A 25432-nucleotide genomic window follows, 5' to 3' on the forward strand; every position below is an offset into this window, starting at 1 on the left:
TTGGCATAAATATCCGAAAAACTGCAGAGATTAGGAATCCTTTTCTAAATGTAAACTGAGTACAGCCCGCTACTAATTCTAGTTTTTATGATTTTCTTTAGATATATTGCTTTTCAAATTGAGCAGATGTGCTGTTATGTATATTGTTATGTTATGTAGACCTTTGGGGTTTAATTTCTCTGTATTATGTCATTAACACCTTTAAAAACACGGTTTATAAAAATATCACGGTTTTAAGAAGTGAGATTAGGAAAGTATAGAAACTGCACATACTGTATATATGAAGTGAATTCAGTTAGCCAGATTCCTGCGTTTAAACAAGATGGCTTCTGTAAACAAGAAGAAGAGCCAGAGCCTTAAGCCCCCAGAAATGCTCCAGGCCAGCAGATAAATGGCTGGTCGTGTGGTCAGATACCAAGTTTCGCAGTGTGTGTGCATACGTGTGTGTGTCTCAAAGGAGAGCATGATGGGATATGCGAAAGGAAACATTCCAATGTACTTGTGCAAATGGCAAATAAAGCCGCATTTCATGATGACTGTCATTCTTGTTACCTTCATGGCTTTTGCTGTTATCTCCGGATAGCCCTACATTCACACTGCTGCTGTATCCGGCACCTGTTGACACCATGCCCCATAAAGACCGTCTCACTGGAAGAGGGAACAGATGCGGCTGATGTCTGCCAATAAAGATGAGCTGTTGGATGGTCACTCAGATGTAATATACATCATAATAATATAGCATAATGTACAGCAGCCACACCACCTGCAGTTCAGACTAGGAAATCCACCTGAAGCTAAGCAGGTTTGGGGCTGACAAGTACTTGGATGGCAGATCAACTATGAAAGCTGGGTTGCTGCTGGAAGAGGTGTTGGTGTGGCTAACAGGGAAAGTCCTTCCTGTGGTCTGTGTGGATCCCAATGCCCAGTGCAGTGATGGGGACACTGTGCTGTAAAAATGGTGCCACCCTTCAGATGAGACATAAAACTGAGGTCCTGACTCTCTGAGGTCATAAAAGACCCCTGAGCATCTGAGAAAAGGACTGGACTGGTACCCTGATGTCCTGGCTAAAATTGCCCACTGTGGCCCTATCAGATCTGACCTTCTAATCATCTTCTATATCAAGTTGGTAATTCCCTACTGCCCCTTCACCACCTTACCTACTGTGTGGTGAGTGTACTGGCACAGAATGGCTGCCGTCACATCATCCAGGTGCTACACCGTGGTGCTGGTTGAAGTGGCTCCCCATTGTTACTGTAAAGCACTTTGGGTGTCTTGAAAAGCAACTTTCATTCATTTCTCTTCAGTCTCATCGTGATGAGGAATAGCTCATAACACGTCACAACAGCTGCCCGGCTGGCAGTACGTGTGAGGTTGTAGAAAATTAATCAACACCTTCTGACCAATCAGATTTGAGAAATCAGCAGTGCTGTGTTATGAGTGCTTACATGAAATGATTGTAAGGACTGATCCCACTTACATTGTGTGCTGTGGACACTCCCACAAAGGAGCCTGTACACAGGCCTGTGTTCAGCTTGCGACTCGGTTTGTGCGACTTCGGCAGGTAGGTTTATTTCTTTTTTGTTCAGATAAGTGAGACAATTGGATGAAAGTAAGAAAATATGAAGTAGAAGCAGAGGAGGGGATCAGGGAGGATTTAGGTGTTTGTTCATTCCCCTGAAGCTGGGAATCATCTGACAGGTACAGACCAGTAGCCAGAAACCCTACTAATAGGTCCCCCAGTTGGTAATTTTACATTCCTGGACAGGACACACCCCCACTGCACCCCCACTGCACCCTTTCCAGCCCGTCTGGCCCGAGGCCACTGGCACACTGGCTCACACCTCACCGCAAGTCACTAGACTGCATCCCGGCACTGAGAGGGCTGTTGGGAAGCCGCCAAAAGCATGATGGGTGGTACAATGAGATGGGCGGCTGGGAACGGGAAACAGAGAGCTGAATGCGATCAGCCCCGCAAACAGTCACGCTTGCCTAGCCATTAACAACAGGAGGAATAAGCTAACTGAACATGTCGGGGACTCCAAACAGATGATCGGATACAGTATGTGACGCAGTGGCTGTGCAGCAGTGTCATTCATGAGGACTGAGCCTCTCGGCATACAGCGCCCGCGGAAAAGACCACGATTCCGGGATGTGGGGCTAGCGGCAGCCTCCACAGCCGTGCCTCCATTGCATGTGTGATGTTGGAGGAGGTCCCAAACTGACTGCACACTGAAATTGCTGACTTAAAAAAAAACTTGTTTCTCCACCACCATGGCAACCAGAGGTCAGCATGTCCCACAGCTCAGCAAGTGGGCAAGGCCACCAGGTTCACCACACGTGCCGGGGTGTTTGCACATCAGCGTTGCAATGGCCACCTTCTTAGATATACAATAAACAGTTTGGCAATGCAGTGCTATATGCTAACAGGTCAGCTATGGTGTGGGAACCGGCTGGGTAATTTACAGTGGGGAGCGCTGTGACTCAGCATGGTAAGAAATATGGAGAAAGAGAGACAAGACAAGATTAGTAAATTAGTGAGTGCGGATACGAGGGACATAATGAAACACTCAGTGCCTGTAGTGCAGACAGCTTTGAAGAGAGGTTGCTGTTAGCGCTGCCTTCCCATAATCCTCTCTGGTGGCCATTCGGCTGATTGGTGGCCCCCACCCTGTCTCACAGACTGCCTGCATGTGCACATGTGTATGCATATATGTGTGTGTCTGCGTTCCTCCTGTGTCATGTGTGTCAGGCTACAATTCTCTTTGAAATTCTAAAGGTGCTTCAGTTTTTGCTTGTAATCTCATGCTGTTTAAGAGTATGAGTATTATTTTTAAGGCCCTTCTCTGGTATAAATAAGAAACATGTCCTCTAGATGCTATAGGAAGCATTGCACATCAAAAGGACAGATGAAGAGTATGCATATCATTTTATACATTGGTTCAGCAAAACCTTTAATTGACGGCCATTTGGGAAGAATGACTTATTACTGAGAACCACTGGCCTCATTCATATAGCTTTCAAAATGAAAGTATAAATTAATTTTAACATCATGAAACCCTGATGCTCACTGTTGCCCAAAGAAAATACCTGGTCAGAACCAGGAATGAATCGGCGGCCATGTTCTTGGTGACGGCAGAGTGATCACACTCATCCACACAGGCTGCTACTCCTAGCTGGACAAACACAAGTATCACAGCCTAACTCCAGTCAAGGAGAAGCCTAAGAGCAGATGGCAGGAAGTGTACTTGGATAGAAGTAAAAGCAAACCTGCCAGTAGCCATATGCATAGTCACTAAGGCTACATCTAAGGCCCGGTTAGCACTGACGCTAAGCAAAGACATGACTGATACGTGCCTGAGCCACCTCATATCCTCATGTTATCAAAGGTCCTTGTTCTATAGGCTAACTTCCTGTTTGTCTTTTTAAGAATGTACTTAATTAATATTCCATCATGGACAAGTTACAGATTAAGTGTTTTTTTTTTTTATCTGCTTAGTTGGTCATTGCCTCACCTACCCAGTGAAACCACTCCAAGATTGTATTGAATTTAAGTTCATTTTTCAAGCCCCATTCTGGATGGGGGGGTGGGGGGTGACACTATCACCAGATGGAAACAAAATATTTGGATACATTCGTTTAGCATCTGCTCCACCAGCAGCTTCCACAGCTGATTGTTATGTCATTTAGGCTGGAATTCGGCCAGGACTGTGACACACACCAATCTGTCAATGACTATTCTGTGCCTCCTTAACAGTGCACAGGCCACAAGCACACAGGCGTTAGAGGCGGAGCGAAGGGGGTTTGGGATGAAAGGGTGGAGTTTAGATTTAATTGGATCCCTGGTGTAGCCATATGTCATGTAGGATGGATGCTCCACCAGGACCACAGAAAGTTCTCAGGCTGATAACAAAAATCACACTTTCCACTGTGTCAGACTATAATTCTGTTTCATGAACCGAGGCATTGCCATGGTTTTTAACTATAACTACCTGAAAACCTGGTCACAATCCAGCCAGTCTGGCAAAATATTACTTGGACTGTGTGATTAAGCATCTTAAAGATGCAGTTCAGCACGACTGACGGCCAGTAAAAACCACTGGGGGACGATAAACAAAGGACTGAAAAACCCAGCCAAGTTTGAAAAATGTCCTGTGTGGGTTGTGTTTATTTTGCTTAAGACGCCTTGGTCAAATAATTGCCCTCTCTCTGGGTGTCTCTGCTAAGGGTGTTAAAAAATGAGATCATAGTTCATAGGTTACCCTTCCACGACAGTCCGTGCAATGAATATGAATCATGGAGATCCCGCCAGATACATTGAGGGGTTATGACTCACCTGCATTGACAGGCCTCATGTCTGGGATGTTGCAGTGTAACTCCCAAGCAGCGTCTCTGTCCAGCCAATCATGGTGAAGCTCCATAGTGGACATAAGCAAGTCCCATGGCAGTCTATTGAAAGCAAACTACAGAACTCGATACTGTCACTCAGGCACATCAAGTCTTATCTCTTTTCAAACACTGCCACTGCCCAGTAATATACTCTTCTGTTAGGCAATGATAGTTCTATGAAAATGCTGCTACATTTCCAGTGTTGAGGAGTAACCAGTTTACACGTAATGGTTGTACATAAATTACAAAACAAATGTAATTGTAATCCATTACAGTAACTGAGAAAAATATGCAATTACAATGCAATTACAGTTAGAATGTTGATGATATCAAAGGGGTTACATCGGAATATATATTTTTTTCGGTAAAAAGCTTAAATATAATATATAGAATCATTGATTTTGTTGCTTTGCATCTTTCTACATGCAGAAATGCCTTCTTCTACCATATTTCTAGACAACACGGATCAGTAAAGCTGTTGGGAAAAGATTGATTTTTCAGCTTTATTGCCCACTTTAAAACATTTGTTAGAAAAATAATCAAAAAGTAATCAAAAGTCATATAACTTTCATGAGGTAATCAAATAGCTACATTACTTGTTACATATCTAACAGGGTAACTAACAATCTGTAAACTATTACATTTCACGAGTAACTTTCCCAACATTGTTAATTTGAATGCATCATAATATCATAATATCAAACTGTAATTTGCCATTTGATGTAGTGTGAACACATTAGACTGATGGAATGAGCATGTTTACAGTCCAGAAGTTAAACAGTACACTTGTGTTGATGGAATGACCACTGGATATAATGAAACGTGTTAATGTATAGTGAGGCATTGCTGATGCTTGTCTGAGTGTTATTATTCTTCCAGGTTATTGCACATGGCCTGTTGAGAGCTGAGTATATCTGCAAAATGATCAAAATCAAAGTATATTTACTGTCATCTCCAGCTGTACGTATAGGTCATACACTAAGATGAAATTACTATCTCGTTAGTCATAGTACAAGAAAACAGTGACAAACTGAGTATAAATATGAATATGAAAGACATTTTAAATACTGAGAATCTGACAATTTAAACACGACATACTGATTTCTTGAGGTTGCTGGTCGTAATAGGCCCTAATGTTTGATGAGTCAGTATTTAGTGTGCAGTGGAGGCAAACTTAATGGATGTCGTACAAAAGAGGCTCAGAATAGTTTTTAAAAATATCTTTGCTTTCTCCTAAAACTGTTGCAAGGTCTGTCCTTTTGCCTGTGACTGAATCACCTCAACAAAAGCCCTTTCCAGCCAGCTATTACCCATCATCCTCTGCAAGGCAGGTGAGGGTTATACAGCAGCCCCCCCCCCCCCCCCCATAGCCTCATAAAATGCTCAGCGTTTTAATAATAATAAGCATAACAATAAGGGGAAAGTCTGTGAAAATGGAGCAACGTTCCTCTCATTATGGCTTCTTTAAAATGAATGTATTTTACTTGTACCTGTTTCACAAAATGACAGTCATTAATCTCATTGAGACGTATAAGCCAATACAGTGTAGTATTAAGTCAAAAAGCTAACCTACTAGACACTGTTAGTATCCCTTGATATAACATTATTATTGCATATCTGCCACTCATTCAAAGTGACCTAGAAATTGACCCAATTTGCACAGCTGGATATTTTTACTAGAGAAATTCGGGTTGAGCTTCTTTACTTAGTGAAGCCTAGAGTGGCGGGGCTCTGATGAGCTCCCCGGCCGCTGAGGAGTACAGGCGTCATTTCCAGGGCAGTGCTGCTGTTTTTTTCTTGCGCGTGGCTAATAAGTGAGTTACATAACCAGCACTCATCCATTAAGGCTGACTGAGCCCTGGTGGGGCGGCAGGGGTTGTAGACGGAGATGGAGAGAGCACTGCAACTCTCTGCATGTGTCTCACACTCCCCTGAAGGGCAGGGTGCGTGTGTGTGTGTGTGTGTGTGGGGGGGGGGGGCTTCTGAAGCTCTGTTACTAGGCAGGTTTCACAAGATGAGACACCCCCTCGAGGCGAGACCATTATGTAAGCCTTGTTCTCTGTGCTGACACGCTGATATGGAACAGAGATCTACTCGCAAGGTTAGGAAGACCAGTCTCTCCGTAACCTCTGCTCTCTGTGCTCCCCTGCAGAATAGCTGCTAATTAAAGAGGTTTTACTGAACTCTAATGGCAGCTCATCCGAAAAAAGGTAAATACTGATACTCAGAACAAATTAAGAGGGTATTTGTAACATGTTGTTTACAGACACACTTGCCTGACCCATGTAGTACAGAAAATTCACATTACAAAAATGTTATATTTACATAAAGGTTATATGCTTTCAGGAAATGTATTCTACTGGTTTAAATTTCAGGCACCAGGCTCAACACGGTCCTGTAGCGAGTAAACAGTATGGAAGATAGATGGATGGATGGTATAAATACTTCTATCATTCTTAGCTACAAATTTTACTATTTCTTTTTAAATTAATTTGAGGAACAGCCTGAGTAATAGGTGCACATCCTAGTAATTGTAATGTTTGCCCTTAACCTTCTTGTGACCTTAAGTACACATGCCGTTTGAACGTTCTGGTAATTTAATCAAAATCTTTCCAAAAGAGCTTCTGGGAATAACTGGACAGGACTGGAAAACAAATTCTGGGCAAATACCCCCATGTATATACAGTATAGTCATTTCAACAACAACCAAAAAAAACTGGAGGGGATATCTCTATAAAACAAATCAACTTTTATAAAATATAAGTGCTAATAATTTTTTGTCATTGATTGGTAAATGTTGCTGGGGCATTCATTTCATTAAAATAAGTGGGAGGTTTCTTCTAAAAATAAAGAAAACAAAATGTTCATTTGTGGTTCTGTGTTGCAGGATTTTTGGTTGGGCGGCGGCGGGGGGGGTTCTGTCTACACCCCCGCACATTTCAGCACATATACATCACTTTGCAGCTCCAATAAAGCAACTGGAAACCCTTGTTCTTAGTTTACTTGACTTTTATGCACTTAGCATAATGGGACACATCCTAGAAGACAGTCCTCACCAGTCAGCCTAAGAGATTTCACGTCTTTATTACACTTAAAAAAATACAACTGCCCTGAGTTCAGAGTGTGATCGTCATGTTACGATTGACAATATGCAAATGAGTGCGTGTGTATGTGTGGTGGTAAGAAGATGAAGAAAAAAGTAAAAGGAGAGAGTAGGGAAGGCTGTTGTGTTGCCCTGGCCTGCACAGGGTGTAGAGTTACAGGGCTGCTAGGGAAGGTTACAGGGCAACAGCTGAACCACAGGTGACCCTCTCCTGAGGATCCAGGATCCAGAGCCTATTGTCCTCACAAAGGCTGGACAGGTCACACACTGAGGAAGTCCCCAAATGCCACAGTTTCCACTGCAACGTTAGCACTCAGAGCAAGCATGTAAGTGGACAGGAATAACACAAACAACTTGCCTAGTGTTAAAAGTCTGTGGCTCATCTAGAGCAGTGTTTCCCAACCCGGTCTGTGGGGACCCCCAGAAAGTCCACATTTTTGCTCCCTCCCAGCTCCTAGTAGGGCAGCAAAAATGTGGACTGTCTAGCAGGGAGCAAAAACCTGCACCAGATTGGGAAACACTGACCTAGAGGACTCTGAGATTGCTATCCGGTTATATGTGTATGTCACTTTCACAAAATTGTTGACATCCAATGAGGGACTTTCCTTTTTTCTCATAAACCTGTTCCCAAAAGACCACATTACACCATTTATATTGGTAAGGTAATGATATATTGAGCTGACGTAATGTGCTATTATGTGTCAGTCAACAACAGTGGGTTGTGCAAGTGAAATGATGTTATGTGGAACTGCATGTGTCGCTCCCCTTTTTTATTGTTCTCTGCTTGCCTCTTTGCCCACACACAAGGACTGAAATCATAAATAAATGAACAAATGAATAAATAAACAAAACGCATTCACACGCAGCTCAAGTGACTGCTCGGTGAGAACCAGCGGAGCTGTATCTGAGGTCGCCATCTGTCCCTGCCACAGCCCCCTCCGACAGACAGAAGTCGATGTAACCCTGCGGTGAGCGAAGCGTGCCTTTTAGCGTGAGAGGGATCTGAAACCAAAGGAGTGATTGGTGAGGCAGAGTCCCACGACTGACCATGGCTTCCTATGTACTCTTTGTAAAGCCAGGTGGAGAGACGATCTCATTTTGCACCGAGTAAACAGGGGGCTCCAGCTGCCATTGTCTCCATACTCTCTCAGCATCCACACACATCCCTCCTCCCTGGAGTACAACAAGGATTCTCCAATAGCTTCCCAACTATAATAAGATTCCTTTAATGGTTTTGCTAAGCTGTCAATTCTGTTAGGTAGGAGTCACAGAATAGCCAAGCTTTTCCCTCACTGAAGAACGATTTCAGTTTTCAAGTCAGGGTCACCTTATTAAAACGTAACCTGGATTTGCCTGCACACAATCTGCAATAGCAGTATTATTCAGACCCCCGGTGAGCCACATCAACATGCTGTAACAAGTGTGCTTACTCTAAATAGCTGATTTTTTTTTTAAACAATAATCCAATTATCTAGAATAACAACAAAATTGTGTCAAAGTTTATAAGCACAGATCTTCAGCTGTGGAAAATAAAAAACAAGTCTCATTGGAAGGAGGCTTTGAAAATACAATTGTTTATAGATGAAAGAAACATATTTGTGCTTGCTACAGTATATTAAAAATAAAAGAATATAAAAGCATGGTAGATACTATAGGATCAGAGAATATAAAAATATTTGCCGTAATCAACCTGGTTTCACAGAATTTTCACTTATCTGTGACTTGTCTCTCCCAGGGCCATCTGCTGCATTAGACACCTGTGCGGGGGGCTAAGATCCAGAAGCAGCAGGTTGCGGGCTCCCTACAGCTCAGGACAGCACCCCTGGAAACCCCCTCCCCGTCTGCCTCTGCTTCCTGTTATCGCTGCTAAAGCAGTTCTGGGAGTGACCTCACGCAGGGATGTCAGGCTTTCACTCCGGTGCTTTTTTCATCTCCTTTAAGTGGAAATCTACTTTGATTAGCTTAATGACAGTATATAGGATCCAGGGTAAAACACACAGTGTTTTATCAGATGTGATTCTGTCGCTGTTGTCTTAAAGATCTTGAAGGGAAGTCATTTTATACAACTATGCAACTGAAAATATTCTTGTTGGCGAACAGTGGATCTGAAAAATTAAACCCCAATTACCTGATTGATATTCAATGTATCTCTTATATATATATATAAGAAATAATTAATTTGCCATGAATTAAGTTTAAGATATTGAATGAAATGTGTGACCATGCCCCAGTCAGTGAAAGTGTGTTCCCTACCCCTAGACTCCAGAGGGTTAAAATGTATTTTTCTTTTATGTGTGAATGAATGGTGTGTGAGTGCCCTGCGATGGGTTGACACCCCATCCTGGGTTGGTCCCTGCCTTGTGCGCATAGCCTGAGGACAGCCTCTAGACCCCCCCACAACCCTGAAAAATGGATGGATAAATGGAATTTTCTTTTTTAATATTTGATTTTAGTTGTTTTTTTTGTGCAAATAATAGTTTATAAATAATGTTATATAATAGTCATATATTACATAATAATATGACATATTACATAATAAATATTAGATGCAATATTATATTTAATATATACTATCATATATTAAATGTATAAACAGTTTAATAAAATTGCCCAATCACTCTTATCAGTATTTTCAGACATAAAAAACAGAAAAAAATGAATGATGCCATATAAAAATGTGATGTATGATCTATCAAACTGACATTATTATGGATGGTTCTTAAAAGGATGGATGTGAACAACTGGCCCAAAAAACTAGCATTGCCATTTTTCAAACAACTTTGGAACAAGGATTTCTGGTATAAATGAGATACTTGGCTCCACAGTATAGCTTCAGTTCAGGGCTGACATATCAGAAGTATTTCTAAATCAAATGCTGATTTGATAAGAGAAAGTGCACAAAAACACAGATGAAGGATCCAGCGGAAAACTTATGGCTGATAAAAGTGGGTGATGCAGAAAAATATACTTAGCTGTTATGTGCATCATCAACCAAAATGGGCACAATTTCTATTACAGATATTCTGCAGGTATTTCCTCACGTGCCTGGAATTGCAGGCTCTCTATCTGCACTCCTGCTTCTAGAATCGATCTGCATCCAGGCCGAAGGCTCAGTCGTCAGCATCACGCACATGCTCAAAGCACTGATGAGACATTAAGTGTTGCTGAAGACAGCAGGAAATAATGGACCCATCTGAAAAGCCATCCTGGGCCTGTGTGTATGGGGGGGGGGGGGGGGGGTTGGTCACTATAACCTGATAATCTGCACTTTCGCAAATGGCCTTATTTAGCAAAGTAACTCCATAGGGGCCCGGCTCCGCTTCCACTCGCCTTGTCTCAAATGACAGATCCTCTGCCTCCACCTTCTGCAGTCTATCTACCTTTTTGGTGCCTTGAATGTGCTTCTACAGATGATCAAAATTGAGAGGGAGGGGTAGATGTCACAGCCTACCTGGATGATTTATTATATTGTCAGCTGTATGACTATGTCTACTTCAATCACTTTGGTGACTCAAGAACACAAGAACTCAGACAATAATAATTGTCCTGTTTAAATCAAAACAGAGATAATGGCTAGTGGAGAATCAAATCTTCCGGGTCATGTATAGAAGACACAGCCCATGAATTCAAATCTGAATTTGACCAAATTTTACCTTTGAATGGCCACAGTACCCAAGTCCAGAAAGTCTACGGCCATAGTTATCAAACTACCACTCCTGCAGCACCGTGTCATAACAGCCGCACTCCTTAGGCCTTTGTGAGCATCTCAGTGGGAGGGTCATGATGAGGGTTCCTTCGTCCACCGCTGTATAAGTGGTCAACACACGTATGAAGATTCCTGGGGCTTTCTGTCAAAACAAAGACTACCCAGATCTACTAGTGTCCTCTTGGGTCGTCATTTGGATATTAGAATTCTGGATATTAGAATTCATCATAGAACGGCTCTGGAACCACTTCAGCGTACTCCAAAACCTTTCTCCCTTTGGTCCTACAACAGTACAGTACAGTACAATTAAAGATAATGAGCCCACCACCATATTATACATTACAAAGCACCCACTGAAAACAAACTATAAAGATCTGTTAGAGCTAGTCAGATTGGACATTCAAGGACATCTTTTTTATTTACCAAAATTACAGCCTTTTAAGCCATTTGGCATTTGAACCTTCATTATCAAACATCTCATGGGTATTCTCACTTATTCCTAATACTCTGTGTTCACATTATAAAAGGAAGATCATCATTTCAGCTTACAAACCTTTGAGCCTCTACATAGACATACATAGACTGCAAGTGCTGTTTCCATCATGTTGAATTTGATTTGTTTATACCAAAATAAAGACTCTTTAAGGTGTACGTGACTATGGCCATTACCTCACCTGAAACTGGATCAAAACTACTAAGTGAATGGTTAAGTCTCAATGGTTAATTGTGTCCTTCGCTTCCTGCTGGTGTAACTCAAAACAACTTGTTCCCTTGATCCCATTCCTATGTTTTAAAAACAACAGCTCTTTTTCATACTGGTACAAAAAAATAACAAAATCCTTGGAACTGGAATATTGCCATAAGGCTTTAAACTGCCTGCTAAACCCCCTTCACTGAAGAGGCATAAATATCAACTTAGATGTATTTCTAACCATTCCCTCATTTCCTGCCTTGCCTGAAATATTAAGAATGGAACTGCTATGTGAGCTGCAGTCCGTGTCTTTCGCGAGCTACACATGGCACTGAAATCGTACACAGACATGAAATTGACCACCTGCTGATCATCTATTCCACTGTTATGCTGATGATACACAGATTTCCACCAAAACAAAAAAAAATAAAAAAAATTCTCCAGTTTAAACACAATTACAAAGGGGTAAATCTGACATGTATATGACACTAAACGCTACTCTTTTGAGGGCAGGGTCATCGTTGAATGGTTAGGAAACTGGCTTCCCTTTTCACATTCCAAGCTTTCTTTAGAGACTTGGACCATATTCCACATTGTTTGTTCATCTGCAACTAGCTCAAATTCCCTGTCTTCCCATGACCACACTGAACTCTCCCAAAATAATATACCATTCACCTGCATTTTCTCTGACTGCACACCACTTGCAAGTTAATATGCTCACTTCAGTGCTTTTACACAATATAATAACAGATGACAATTTTCACTTTAAAGACCATTAAGGAAATAAGACATCTTACAATTCAGATTTTTTCAAATTTATTTTTATTTTTCATTTCATAGCATGTCCTCTTTAGTGCACAACAGGAATAAATATGTTTCCTAACATCAGTAAAAAGATAGATGCAAAAATAAAATGTCCACTACAATGGACATAAATGAATGGGTGGGGTCTCAGGAGGATATATATACTGTATATATACACTCACCTAAAGGATTATTAGGAACACCATACTAATATGGTGTTTGACCCCCTTTCGCCTTCAGAACTGCCTTAATTCTATGTGGCATTGATTCAACAAGGTGCTGAAAGCATTCTTTAGAAATGTTGGCCCATATTGATAGGATAGCATCTTGCAGTTGATGGAGATTTGTGGGATGCACATCCAGGGCACGAAGCTCCCATTCCACCACATCCCAAAGATGCTCTATTGGGTTGAGATCTGGTGACTGTGGGGGCCATTTTAGTACAGTGAACTCATTGTCATGTTCAAGAAACCAATTTGAAATGATTCGAGCTTTGTGACATGGTGCATTATCCTGCTGGAAGTAGCCATCAGAGGATGGGTACATGGTGGTCATAAAGGGATGGACATGGTCAGAAACAATGCTCAGGTAGGCCGTGGCATTTAAACGATGCCCAATTGGCACTAAGGGGCCTAAAGTGTGCCAAGAAAACATCCCCCACACCATTACACCACCACCACCAGCCTGCACAGTGGTAACAAGGCATGATGGATCCATGTTCTCATTCTGTTTACGCCAAATTCTGACTCTACCATTTGAATGTCTCAACAGAAATCGAGACTCATCAGACCAGGCAACATTTTTCCAGTCTTCAAATGTCCAATTTTGGAGAGCTCCAAGCAAATTGTAGCCTCTTTTTCTTATTTGTAGTGGAGATGAGTGGTACCCGGTGGGGTCTTCTGCTGTTGTAGCCCATCCGCCTCAAGGTTGTGCGTGTTGTGGCTTCACAAATGCTTTGCTGCATACCTCGGTTGTAACGAGTGGTTATTTCAGTCAAAGTTGCTCTTCTATCAGCTTGAATCAGTCGGCCCATTCTCCTCTGACCTCTAGCATCAACAAGGCATTTTCGCCCACAGGACTGCCGCATACTGGATGTTTTTCCCTTTGCACACCATTCTTTGTAAACCCTAGAAATGGTTGTGCGTGAAAATCCCAGTAACTGAGCAGATTGTGAAATACTCAGACCGGCCCGTCTGGCACCAACAACCATGCCACGCTCAAAATTGCTTAAATCACCTTTCTTTCCCATTCTGACATTCAGTTTGGAGTCCAGGAGATTGTCTTGACCAGGACCACACCCCTAAATGCATTGAAGCAACTGCCATGTGATTGGTTGATTAGATAATTGCATTAATGAGAAATTGAACAGGTGTTCCTAATAATCCTTTAGGTGAGTGTATATATATCAGTTCTAGGGTCCTGTTGTTTTCTTACACCGTTGTCTTCATAATTGTTTAGTTGAAAAGGTTCTCAAGCACACAATAGAACAATAAATTTAATTTCATTAAGAAGAACTTGATCACACCTTAGGGGCTGACTGCTGTGGTCCATTGTTCTGTGGGCACTCAATTAATACAGAACATGCTCCAAGTCATAAAACGATGACAATATTCTCATTGCAAAAGTTTAATGTCACAATGGTTCTGGTATTTTTGCTGACTGGGGGGGGCGAAATTATTTCTAAATTATGTTACTATTTCTGGACATCTTCGAAATGTTAGAGGCATTTCCAAACTCACTTTGACCTAATGCTGTGGTTACAATTATGCAACTGCTACGCAGGGAATTAAAAAAATCCATATAAATTTGTTCACGGTCGGGAGAAGACCCCCTGTACAAAGAGGTGCGACCGAAACACATCCCACGCCAGCAGCAGCCCTCGCAAAGTTAGCTTTTCAGCATGAACAGTACGTAAAATGCATCACAATCGCAATGGTGACGTTTTTCCCTTACTCTAATTGGAGGAAACCCCGTGCCCTCGGTTGCAGTCCGCAAGTCTGTTGAGCATGCCCCTTAAGACCCGCCTTCATACCCCGCGCTACATTTCTATTGGCAAACAATTCGAACGCCGACGGGTGATCGGTGGAACTTACGCGTCTCTCATTGGAGGTCGTGGATGTCAGATGCTGCCCGCTTTTTCCACTCTGTGTTAAGTGTTGTCCAGCTTTTTTCCCTTTTGCCACCCGAAAGCGGAGCAATTCAGAGGAGAAGGACAGAATCTCTGGAAGGTTGGGCAAAGCTTCTTCTATCCCATCAAAAATATATATTAATACAGGAAATTGCCAAGAACGCATTTAATGTTTTGTTGGTCTTAAATCGCACTGAACCAATATAAAGTAAAGCTGAATGAGACACGGTAACCGTACTAGGGTTACTCCGAGGGTATTTTGCCGCATCCATTTTGACAGTGAGCTTCCTAGCCAGTTAGCATCCTGAAAAGTTATGGGTCTTTGGTGAGCTTAAACGAATATTTTCTCCGAACGTTACAGACAAGTAGACGTAAGTTTGAGTAACGCTGTTTCCCTGAGGGAGGTTTTAAGTTATGCGCGGAGGTCCCGTACCAACTGCCCTTTCACCAGGCGTTGATAATGTAGCGATCTGCTTAAGCCTTAAGGCTCCTGTTAGCCCGCGGGCAGCCTGAGCTCGGCTGTCCGTGCATTCCGGCCTCTGGATTCTGTCCGTAAATCTGGTCCACTGACCTGACTTGAAGCCGACCAAGTCCATTTTAAGCTATATTATGAGGAGGTTGATCTGATCTTATCTGGCCAGTTAGGGTGGTTCGTAAACCGGTCGAGCCCCCGCATTAGGTGGCTGTGGTTTACCTTATGTGTCTGTACCTGTCACCAGCTAACGCGGATGTCAGCCCTCGTTTACTCTTTGTTTCTGGCGATCGGCTTCGTTGTGCGCAGACCGTCGCCCAGTCCGGCCGTACTATATTTCAGTTGTCTGGTATGGTTCGGCTGGTTAGCTGGTCATTAGTTAACTGGCTTATTTATGAAAGACAAAACCGGGGCTGTGTGAATAGTTTACTGCATGTATAGTCTTTGCTGCAGGTCCGTCAAACCCAAGCGTTAAACTCTAATACTACCCGCGAGCGACGTTTAACAAGCTGGGAAAATCTCACTATTTAAACGGTTCATAGGCATGTTGTCCCCGTATGAAAGTGAAATGTTGCTTTTTTTTTTAAGGGAGTTTGGTGAAAGTGACGTTTTGACAGCCTATTTTCCTCCTGTAGGTCGCTAACTACCCGTAAGTCTTCCGGACGAACCCACCCCTTCGCGGCACCCACACGCCCGCTTGGCTCGCCCTCCCCCCGACACTCTCCCATTTTGCTGCCGGACTCGCAGTGAAGCTGCTTTAAAGGGCGCGAAGAAGCGACATTAACTGTTAAAAACCATGGATAAAACGGAGCTTATCCAGAAGGCGAAGCTGGCCGAACAGGCTGAGCGCTACGACGACATGGCTTCGTCCATGAAGGAGGTGACGGAGCAGGGAGCCGAGCTGTCCAACGAGGAGCGCAACCTGCTCTCTGTCGCCTACAAGAACGTGGTGGGGGCCCGGCGATCGGCCTGGAGGGTTATCTCCAGCATCGAGCAGAAGACCGAGGGCGGTGACAAGAAGCTGCAGATGGTCAAGGAGTACCGGGAGAAAGTGGAGTCCGAGCTGCGGGAAATCTGCAACGACGTGCTGGTAAGTGCTGATAGATTTTATGTAGCCCGTCTCTGGGGAAGTTTCTGGAGGCAGATATGGGTTTGCCATGACGATGAGACCTTTGCCGGAACCTGGGGTTGACTGTTACGCTTGGTAACCCGTGTAGGTCACGTTTTGATATTTCAGTACATGTGACGTTTTGAATGACCATCCCAAGGTTCCGGGGATGACCAAATGCGTATTTATTGGCTGTATCTAAAGACGGCAGGATTAGGTTTCGAGTCAATCGCAGCACCCAGATCCGGAGTGAAAACGCCAGGTCTGTCTGTGCGGTTGTGGTGCTGCGTGAAAGGGGCGTACGTTGAGCAAAGGTCACATTGCGAAATGCTGCAAGGAGCTGGTCTCGTTGATGCTTATCAAGAACCTCGCAGAGACGCTGCACCATTGATCTGGTGCAGACGACTCGCCTCTCCATCCTAGAGCTTTTAATCAATACGTACATCAGTGGAAATGCTGCACTTCTACCTCCTAATGATATTTCATCTTAAGAGGCGACCAGGACAACCATGAATAATTTACCTTTTTAAATCAATATGGATGGAGACTGTTGCTCGGTGGTTTAGCCGCGATTTTTTTTTTTGTTTAATGTGCCAGCATATATGGATAGTGCAGTCTGTCGTATCCCTTGTTGAAATATCCAAATAAAATGTCCATAACCTTAACCATACCTGTTCCCTTCATTTGATTCTGTCAAATCAAGCTGCTTTACATGTCCTGAACTGCTTAGATTGTCTCTGCAAATTCGGTCTTGAAAGCTGACAGATGGTGTATTATTCAAGTGTAGAAGATAATAAATTACATTTCTAAGCTAAGTCAGTAATGGGGGTTGCTTTTCAAAATGCTTATACTCCACAGATGACCAGTAAGACTTTAGATGGCTCTCTCTTTGTCGTGTCACCAGACTGTGCGCTTGGCATCCATTGTTTTAAGTTGGTGTGGGAACATAGACTGGATCATATTGCTTTGAGCAGCCTCTCGCGGCATGTTGATAACTGGCCATATATGGAGAACATCATTGTATAAATCAGTGATGAACAGTTCTTGAGTCGACTCCTTGATTTTTAACCCATTACAAGCTTCCAGTCTTGGTTTTATCCCGTTACATTAAGTTTGTTCTGGAAAAATCAGTCATTGAAGAATCTGTCGCAGAGCTTGATTACTTTTATGAGACGACCAGTTAAAAAAAAAAAAAAAAAGTTTCCCTTCTCATTATTTTGCCACATCTCCCTCTTGCTTCTGTGATGAAGTGCTAAGGTCCCCTGTGCAGTTACTTCCTGTTAGGCACTGATCCGTTTTAAAATCGTTCATGGTGTTATGACTTGCAGCTTCCTGGATAGGCCTCTTTCCCTCTATGCTATGTTTGGTTTATTACTCTTGTCTTACTGTAAATTGCCATGCATACTTAATGTGGCATGAGCATCGATTGCTTGGCTCTGTTACTCCCCCCATGACGCTGTGAAGTAGCATGCTGCCTGTAGTTTTGGACCAGGCTGGGCGGCTGAGGTGTGGCACCTGGCACCGAATCGTGCCAGCACTCTGTCCTTTGTGTGCTTTGTGTCTCTGGGCATACCAGTGAATTGTACCTCCTTTGTGCTGGCGTCATTTTTTCTCCCCCTTGGTGCTTTGGTTCCTCGCACAGGCCGAAGACATTTTGTGCTTGCTTTTTTTTTTTTTGTCTGATGGATAGACTATGGTTAGCTGTGATTGTCCATGGCATGAGTAGGATTCAGAAAATATGTTGGAGCCAGAATGGGAGCTTGCTTAAAATCTATGTATTTGGTAGATAGGAGTCAGTAGTAACACGATTCCTAGGAAATTCCACCTTGGAATTGTAATGGGCTCGTTCTGCTACTTGCCAAGTGAACATTACTTCTTAAGGAACCAGTGTTGTGTGCACTTCAGAGAACTCACACTTATCGGGTTTAATTTAACGTCTTGACAAAAGTGGGCCATAGAAAATAAAAGCACGTGCTTGCCATGCCAACCAGCCGCATGCAGGTGTGTTTCCACAGGAATAATAAATCATGATGCCACAGTAAATATCACAGGGCTTCAGCTCTATTTCCCAGTGCTGTAGCGAACAGCAGGGGGGCAGGACAGAGATGGGGGCCCATGTGGTGTTGTGAGGACTTCCTTTGGCAGAATTAGGATGATGTGAGTAACAATATTCCTGTTTCCCTGCTTTCAGTTCAGTGCAAACTTTTGCTCTATCCCTCATTTTCAAACAAGGCCCTGTTAGCAATGTGCTGGGTCAGTATGTGAAGGTGGGGTCGGCACTGTCGCTGCCTTTCCGTGTGTGAGACAGAGAGGGTGACCGGCTTTTTACCTGTTGACAAGCACTCAGCTTTCCTCAGCATTCAGTCAAGTTAAACAATTTAAAGTTTCATCATCTTGTAGCTAGTTTTTTTTAGAGGTTTAAAATCATACATGGTGGTACTCTGTGGATGCCGCGGCTTGAGTGTAATTTGGGAGGCGTTATTGACTGCTTGGGATTGCTGCCTAGCTAGTTTTCAGCACTGTTAGCTGCTGTCTCAATTGCAGGAACGATGATCTGGAAGAAAAAGACTGACTGCACCAGCTGTAGAGGCTGCATAGTTTTGCTCTGCCTGCTAGCATTCTGCTAATGAATTGTATTGTAATCTTCTCATTATCATAAAGCACATTGCTGGATAAATGTTTTGGTGGAACAATTGAAATTTAATGAATTAGTCAATTTGTCAACGTTTGCTGTTCGTTTGTAGAAACAAATTGAATGGCTATTTCATCTGATTAATATATGAATCTTATTTTAAAGTTTTCTCAGTTATTAGATAATGTATTTAAATAGCAGAAATATGCATAGGATTTCAGGCTTGTTTAGCACAATTAGCAGGTGGGGTATTTTGTTTCATGACCCATCTGACACATTCAGTCTCATTGAAGTCTCATTAAGAAGCCAGTGGGAAGGAGAGGAAGCTGAAGCTGTGTGCGGTGAGGAGCCGGACTGGGATGAGGTGGCTCGTGGTGTGGCTGAGCTCATCAGAGGTCTTGTGAAGGGACGTGGGACACGGATCTGTCTTTGAAGGTTGGCGTGGGCGTCGCAGTGAGTGCTGTGCAGCCCATCATGCACCAGTAGGAGAGATCAGCTGAAATAGACAGTTCATAATTATGGTCCTTATTCTGTCTGGGGCATAGGATGTTTGCTTTGTGCATGTCGGCAACCTTTGTAAACTACTCTTGGGTGAAGGCCTGTAGTTGCTTGTTTGTACCTGATATGCAAGTGTTTGTCTTCATAAAGCCCAGGTTACAGGCTGCAACAGTCGTGTGGGTGTTTTTGATCATTTCGTGGTTTGAGAATCAGTGAGATGGTCTGTTAGATTACTTGGTCTGTGGTGATGGCTCACACCAGTGGTTACCATAGTAACCAAAACCAGGTCTCTCGGCTGAGGTTTGAGACCAAACGGTGAAATAATTGGAAGTTATTAAGTTTTAATTTAAAATTCATATCTGGGCATCCAGAGAAATATTATGAGGGTTCAAGCATGCATGCTTCTCGGCAGCACTCCTGGAACAGCAGCCTGGGCAACAGGGTGAAGATGTGCTTTTGTGGCATGGAGGGTTTCGAGACCCAGTCTCTCGGGTCGTTAGCACTTGTTGGTAATTAGGAATTGCAGTTGTACATAATGTACAGTACAGATTAGTACAGATTTTTACGTGTTCCTCTCTCCTCAGGGACTACTGGGTAAATACCTTATTGCCAACTCCACTAACCCTGAGAGCAAAGTCTTCTATCTAAAGATGAAGGGAGACTACTACAGATACCTTGCTGAAGTTGCATCTGGAGAGGACAGGAAAGGTGAGTGTGTCTCGGCACGGCTCCCTCTCCAGGTTTGGTGCTCATCTGCCATTTCTGATTCTTCTGCACCACAGGGAAATTCTTGTTTTTTCTTTTACCCAGCAGTAATAGGCATGTGGTTGATTGCTTTTACAGAATCACAGCATGACTCTAGAAAATCAGCCTGTACTTATTTATTTCCCGGGAATTAAATGTAACGACTTTAATGAAAGTTGATTAAAGCTTGCAGTAGCTTCAAACCAGCTTACTTCAGAGTGTTTCTGATCCACTGGCCAGGCTGTATTTTAATCTCCTGATGATGTTGTTGAAATTCTTTAAGCCGTATGTATAGTTGCTGTGCATTTTCTCCTTGGATATAGCTTGACATTGCTGTGTGAGTGTGTGTGTGTGTGGTCGTGTATATTACATTGTGGGGGCCAAAATGTAACCTGTTATTTGGACCTGGGTGTGTCTGGGCTCGCTCCATTTGTATGAGCCTTGTCTGGGATAACTGGTACATGTATCCTGGAACACAGCTGTCCTCACTACGGCCTTTCCCATTCCTCAGGATATTAGATCATATGTCTCTCATTGATCTCCTCTTTTGAAATGTGCTTGACTTTGCTGTTCCAGAGAACATTGTGCCACACTCATAACTTCCCCCCCCTCCTCCTTTTCCTCCTCATGCCAACCCCCCCTCACCCCTTACAGAGACGATAGCCAGTTCTCAGGGTGCTTATCAGGAAGCGTTCGACATCAGCAAGAAGGAGATGCAGCCCACACACCCCATCCGCTTGGGTCTGGCCCTCAACTTCTCCGTCTTCTACTATGAGATTCTCAACTCCCCAGAGCAGGCGTGTTCACTGGCTAAACAGGTTCGTTCTTTTTATCTGCAATTTTGCAACACGGTTACTAGTGTCGAGCAACTATGGTACCACAATGCAGCATCCTGTAGGCATCATTGAATGAACTTTTACAGCTACTAGTTAATGTTTAATCTTGTTTAATGTGACTTCAGAATGTTTTCTGTTAGTGCTGAGGCTTTTGACAGCTGTCTTTCTGATTGGCCCTAACATTGTTACCTAGGTCATTACGGTAGTCCAGTCCCTGTGCCTGAGTACCATAGAGAGGGTTATAAGGAGCAGATACTCATGGGATGTTAACTTGTAGCTGCACGGCATTCCAGTCAGTTTAATGCTTATTAGGCTTCTGCTGGTCCCTGAGGTTGTCCAGCTGCTAAAATGCCTGCACACAAGTCATAGCTCTTCTGAGGCCAGTGCGTAGAGTGCAGTGGGTAGAGGGTGTTTTCATACGACAAACACAAAGGTGACCTGATGTCCTGCATGTATGCGTAGGCCTTTGACGAAGCCATCGCGGAGCTCGATACACTGAACGAAGACTCGTACAAAGACAGCACTCTCATCATGCAGCTGCTAAGAGACAATCTGACAGTGAGTATTCCTGGCTTCCTGCTACTCCAGGTTTATGCTGTCTAGCAGCAGTGTGTGCTGTTCACTGCAGGCTTCAGGCCTGGCTGGTTTTCTCCTGGATGGTGGCAGTCGGCCTGTCATTCCAGTTTATCTGGCTCAACTGGTCAGGTAGTTGCCTGCGCAGCTTTCCAATATGCAGTCCGGTGCAGTATTTCTGGCAAATTTCCGAATACATTAACCAGTAATGTGAATATTTGCTCCCTTTTACGTAAGCAGTAGTGTGTACTTTGTTTATTTAGAAGCAAGTCTAGTAAATACAACTCCGGTGATTTGACAGCACTAGTCCCCTGCTGCTCTGTAACTGAATCCTGAGATGCTGAAACTGAAATGTCTCTCTCCAGTTATGGACATCTGACAACACGGCAGATGACGGCGAGGCCGGAGATGGAGGCGAAAATTAGATGCCCAAGGGGTCACCCCCGTCGACACAAAAACAGGAAAAGAAGAAAAACCTTTTTACACACCGTCATTCCTTATTGTTCCACTATTCTAGCAATGGAAGCCCATCATTACTGAAGAGCTATTTGTGGAAATTTTTCACACAGCTGCTTTTGGGAGAGCAAAACAATTTATCCATACTGATATTTTAAAGTAACTCTGCTCCTTGGTTTTTGTGTGTTGTCCCAACATTCCTCATGTCATTTATGTAGGAAAGTATTAATTGTTTCACCTTACATTGAGATTAACTTCCATTTAAAATTCAAAAATTGAAATGAATAAATTTGAATGGCTTTTGTGAGTCTTCAGAAAATATCTGAATTTCAGTGCTAAGAAAGTCTAGAACCCAGGATTTCGTGGGGAAATGACATGAAAGTTCATGTATTCTTGGTTCCCCCTTGTCCCATGATTCTCTGCAAGGTAATCCAATAGTATTACAGCAGTTGATGTCCGAGCCAATCGTTTCAGAACCCAGCTTGCTGGGGGGTATTACGTTGGTAAAGCACCTGCAAGCCGTGATTGGTTGATTCATGCTATGTACTCGCGAGGCAGTGGTTGCTTACAGTCACTCATTAGTCTATCATTCCTTCAAAGGCCATGAAATGCTCCTGTCCTCTGTGGTACTCATTTCAGTGTTTTACTTTGTAGCATGTCTGACTTAAAGGGTGACGCCTATAGACTGAACAATGACACAACCTACGTGCATGTTTTTATTTTAATTTACTTTGGAATGGGAAATAAATCACACACTAGTCCAAGTGTTCTGTTTAGTCGTCTTCAATGCAGGTTTGTGCACATTTCCGGAGGGTGTTTGGTTTGTCCAGTGACTGTCATTTCGCGATTTGGACCACTATTGTGTTTTGCTAATCATTGATTGTAGTTCCCAAAAGCCTTGTGAAAATGTTAAATGCCCTGTGTAACAGCTTATGTACCATGAATAAAATGACATTTTATAAACCAACAACCATTTTTTTAACTGCTAATGCATGTGTGGGTTTTTGTTTGCTTAGGGGAAAATCTAGACATTTGTAATGACGATCTCTAAGGTGGTGTGTGATTCTGGGGATTTGGACTGTGATTGGAAGGTTGCTGGTTCAAATCCCGTGGTCGTCAGAGCGATTTCACCTTTTGGGCGTCTGAGCTAGGCCATTTACCCTAGTTGCTTCAAGGACTTGCTGTTCTCCAACTTGTGCATCGCTTGGGATCAAGGCATGTGATACGTAATGAAATTTGTTATTTACAGTAAAGTAGAATATGGTAGAATTTTTTGCATTGGGTTATATTTTTTTCAAAATGATTTTTTTTCCAAGTCTGAAGTTTTAATTATGAAATGGAGTCAAAGCCACCAAAGGGTTCAAAAAATGGATGTTTAATGAACAGACTGGGTCATTTTTAATTAACTTATCAATTCCTGTGGACACCTTGAGTAGTTAAGATATGACTTTTATGAAAAAGTATTGGGGGGGGGGGCTGTTTTTTATGCTTTTTGTAGCTATTAATCAGCAATATTGTTTTCCCCTCTTGTGAGTTGTGCTAAGATTTGTGCTAAGAGTTGTGTTTTATATTGGTGTATTTTAATGTTTGACAGTCGAGAGCTGTGTTACTGGTCAGACATTTTAGATTGTGTTTACATTACTGTTAGGTCAGTGGTTTCCAAACTGGGTGGCGCGGAGGGGCGCACCGATGGGATAGCCTCAGGGGCATGTGCCACCCTAAAATAATCTCTTCGCAGACTGGACGATTAAACAAATAAAGCAGCGCAACATTACAGTAACTAACAATAAAAGAACCACTAAATTACGTGTACTATTAGAGCATTTATGTAATTTATTTAAATTTTATTTTACCAGGTAAATTAACTGAACTAGTTCTCTGCTTTACGTGATATTCGGGAAAAATAGCAGATAACGCATCGGAACTTCCTGGGATACAAACGTCACGTTCTTCAGCCAATAAGGGCAAAGTTGTGTCGTCAGCCGGCTGAGCTGTGCTGTATGATCTGTCTTAAGTCGTCTTGCTCTTGCAAGGTTTTTGTACCATGTGACATGGTGACGCGTGACGACGTTTTGCAGCGCCGGACAAAAAAATCTAACCATATGAAAAACGAGGTTTAAAATTTTCTACATGAAGTGCAGGGAGACTATCAATTAATGGGTATGATTTAGTGTTGTTTTGTGCTATAGTATAGGCTGAAACCCGCGGTTATCATTAAAAACAAAATGCGGTAAACGTAAGACAAACTTTAATTTGTGGACGCCAATGAATATTAACAGGAATGTTAAATCTGCATTAGCATAATTTCAAACTTAGACTTATTTTTAATTGATTGATCTTTTTTTCTCCCACAGCGGTGAAATCGCACCATTTGTATTTCGTAATTGCATTTGTTTCGCTCAATTAGAAAAAAATTCAAAGTTTGAATTTGAATCTGATAGTTTGAAGGGGGGGGGGGAACCACTGTGTTAGGTGATCATTTGGCATGTTTGGCAGTTCCTGCTTTAGGGTTCAGTCCCCCTTTGAGAGTGAGAGGTGATGTGTGGTTGGTGTGACTTTCACCTGGCACATGTATGCAGTGAGAATGTTGCTAAGGGGTAGTTCAGTTAATCATGTGGTCCTATCATGTGTTTCAGGAAATATTCAGCAATACAGGCTGCATTACCTGAAATCAGGTACAGAGGCTGCATGGGTTAGGTTACATAGTTTAAGTGAGGTTTGGTTGTAATACTGTTTGACACACAGATGCTGATGTCACACAAACTCCATAAAATACTAGGTAAAATACCCTGTAAAATCCACAATTCAGCTTAAATGTTATATGTTTAATTCATATATGGTACAATTGAAAAATCTGGGTTCAACATTTGTATATTTTCTGCTTTTAGGTTTCCTTAGTCGGATGCCTTCCACGTGTAGATGGAGAACGTGACACATTTGATATCGGCAGGATATTGTTCAGGGGGGGTAGCGGCATGTCCGGGGCTGAGCCTTGGGTCCCGGCAAGTACTTTGCCAAGGCGTTTCTCTGAGATGCCTTGCAAAGATTATACAGTCTGTCAGGATGGCCGCTGAGAGCACTTTCTATTTTGGGGGCATGCAATCGGAAATCACAGGCAGCTATACAAAGCCATGGAGGCTGGCTTTGAGAGGCGTTTGGCTGTGCCAGCTACTTAAAGGCAGATTAAACATGCAGTGTGCCATAGTAACTTATTTTAAAACATCAAGAAAGAGCCCAAGTCATTTTTGCCACCACCAAATGATTGTGATAGTTGATCAAGTTGACTTACCAGAA

The 25432-nt window shown here is 42.8% G+C and overlaps 1 protein-coding gene across 1 annotated transcript; it reads left to right on the forward strand.

Moving 5' to 3' along the window:
* Positions 1–14771: 14771 nt before the first annotated feature.
* Positions 14772–23108, forward strand: ywhaqa (tyrosine 3-monooxygenase/tryptophan 5-monooxygenase activation protein, theta polypeptide a). The gene is made up of 6 exons (XM_023825873.2): positions 14772–14919; positions 15927–16381; positions 20114–20237; positions 20928–21091; positions 21572–21667; positions 22048–23108. Exons 2-6 carry the CDS (start codon positions 16088–16090, stop codon positions 22105–22107), a joined length of 738 nt encoding a protein of 245 aa, XP_023681641.1. The 5' UTR covers positions 14772–14919; positions 15927–16087; the 3' UTR covers positions 22108–23108.
* Positions 23109–25432: the final 2324 nt, after the last annotated feature.

This window comes from Paramormyrops kingsleyae, chromosome 19 (assembly GCF_048594095.1).
Source record: "Paramormyrops kingsleyae isolate MSU_618 chromosome 19, PKINGS_0.4, whole genome shotgun sequence".
Lineage (NCBI taxonomy): Eukaryota > Metazoa > Chordata > Actinopteri > Osteoglossiformes > Mormyridae > Paramormyrops > Paramormyrops kingsleyae.

Bases quoted from the DNA above. Each gene is read 5' to 3' on its own strand.
- ywhaqa (XM_023825873.2), top strand. From the start codon at position 16,088: ATGGATAAAACGGAGCTTATCCAGAAGGCGAAGCTGGCCGAACAGGCT. The intron at 16,382-20,113 runs GTAAGTGCTGAT...CTCTCTCCTCAG, and splicing joins AAATCTGCAACGACGTGCTG to GGACTACTGGGTAAATACCT. The intron at 21,092-21,571 runs GTTCGTTCTTTT...ATGTATGCGTAG, and splicing joins CGTGTTCACTGGCTAAACAG to GCCTTTGACGAAGCCATCGC.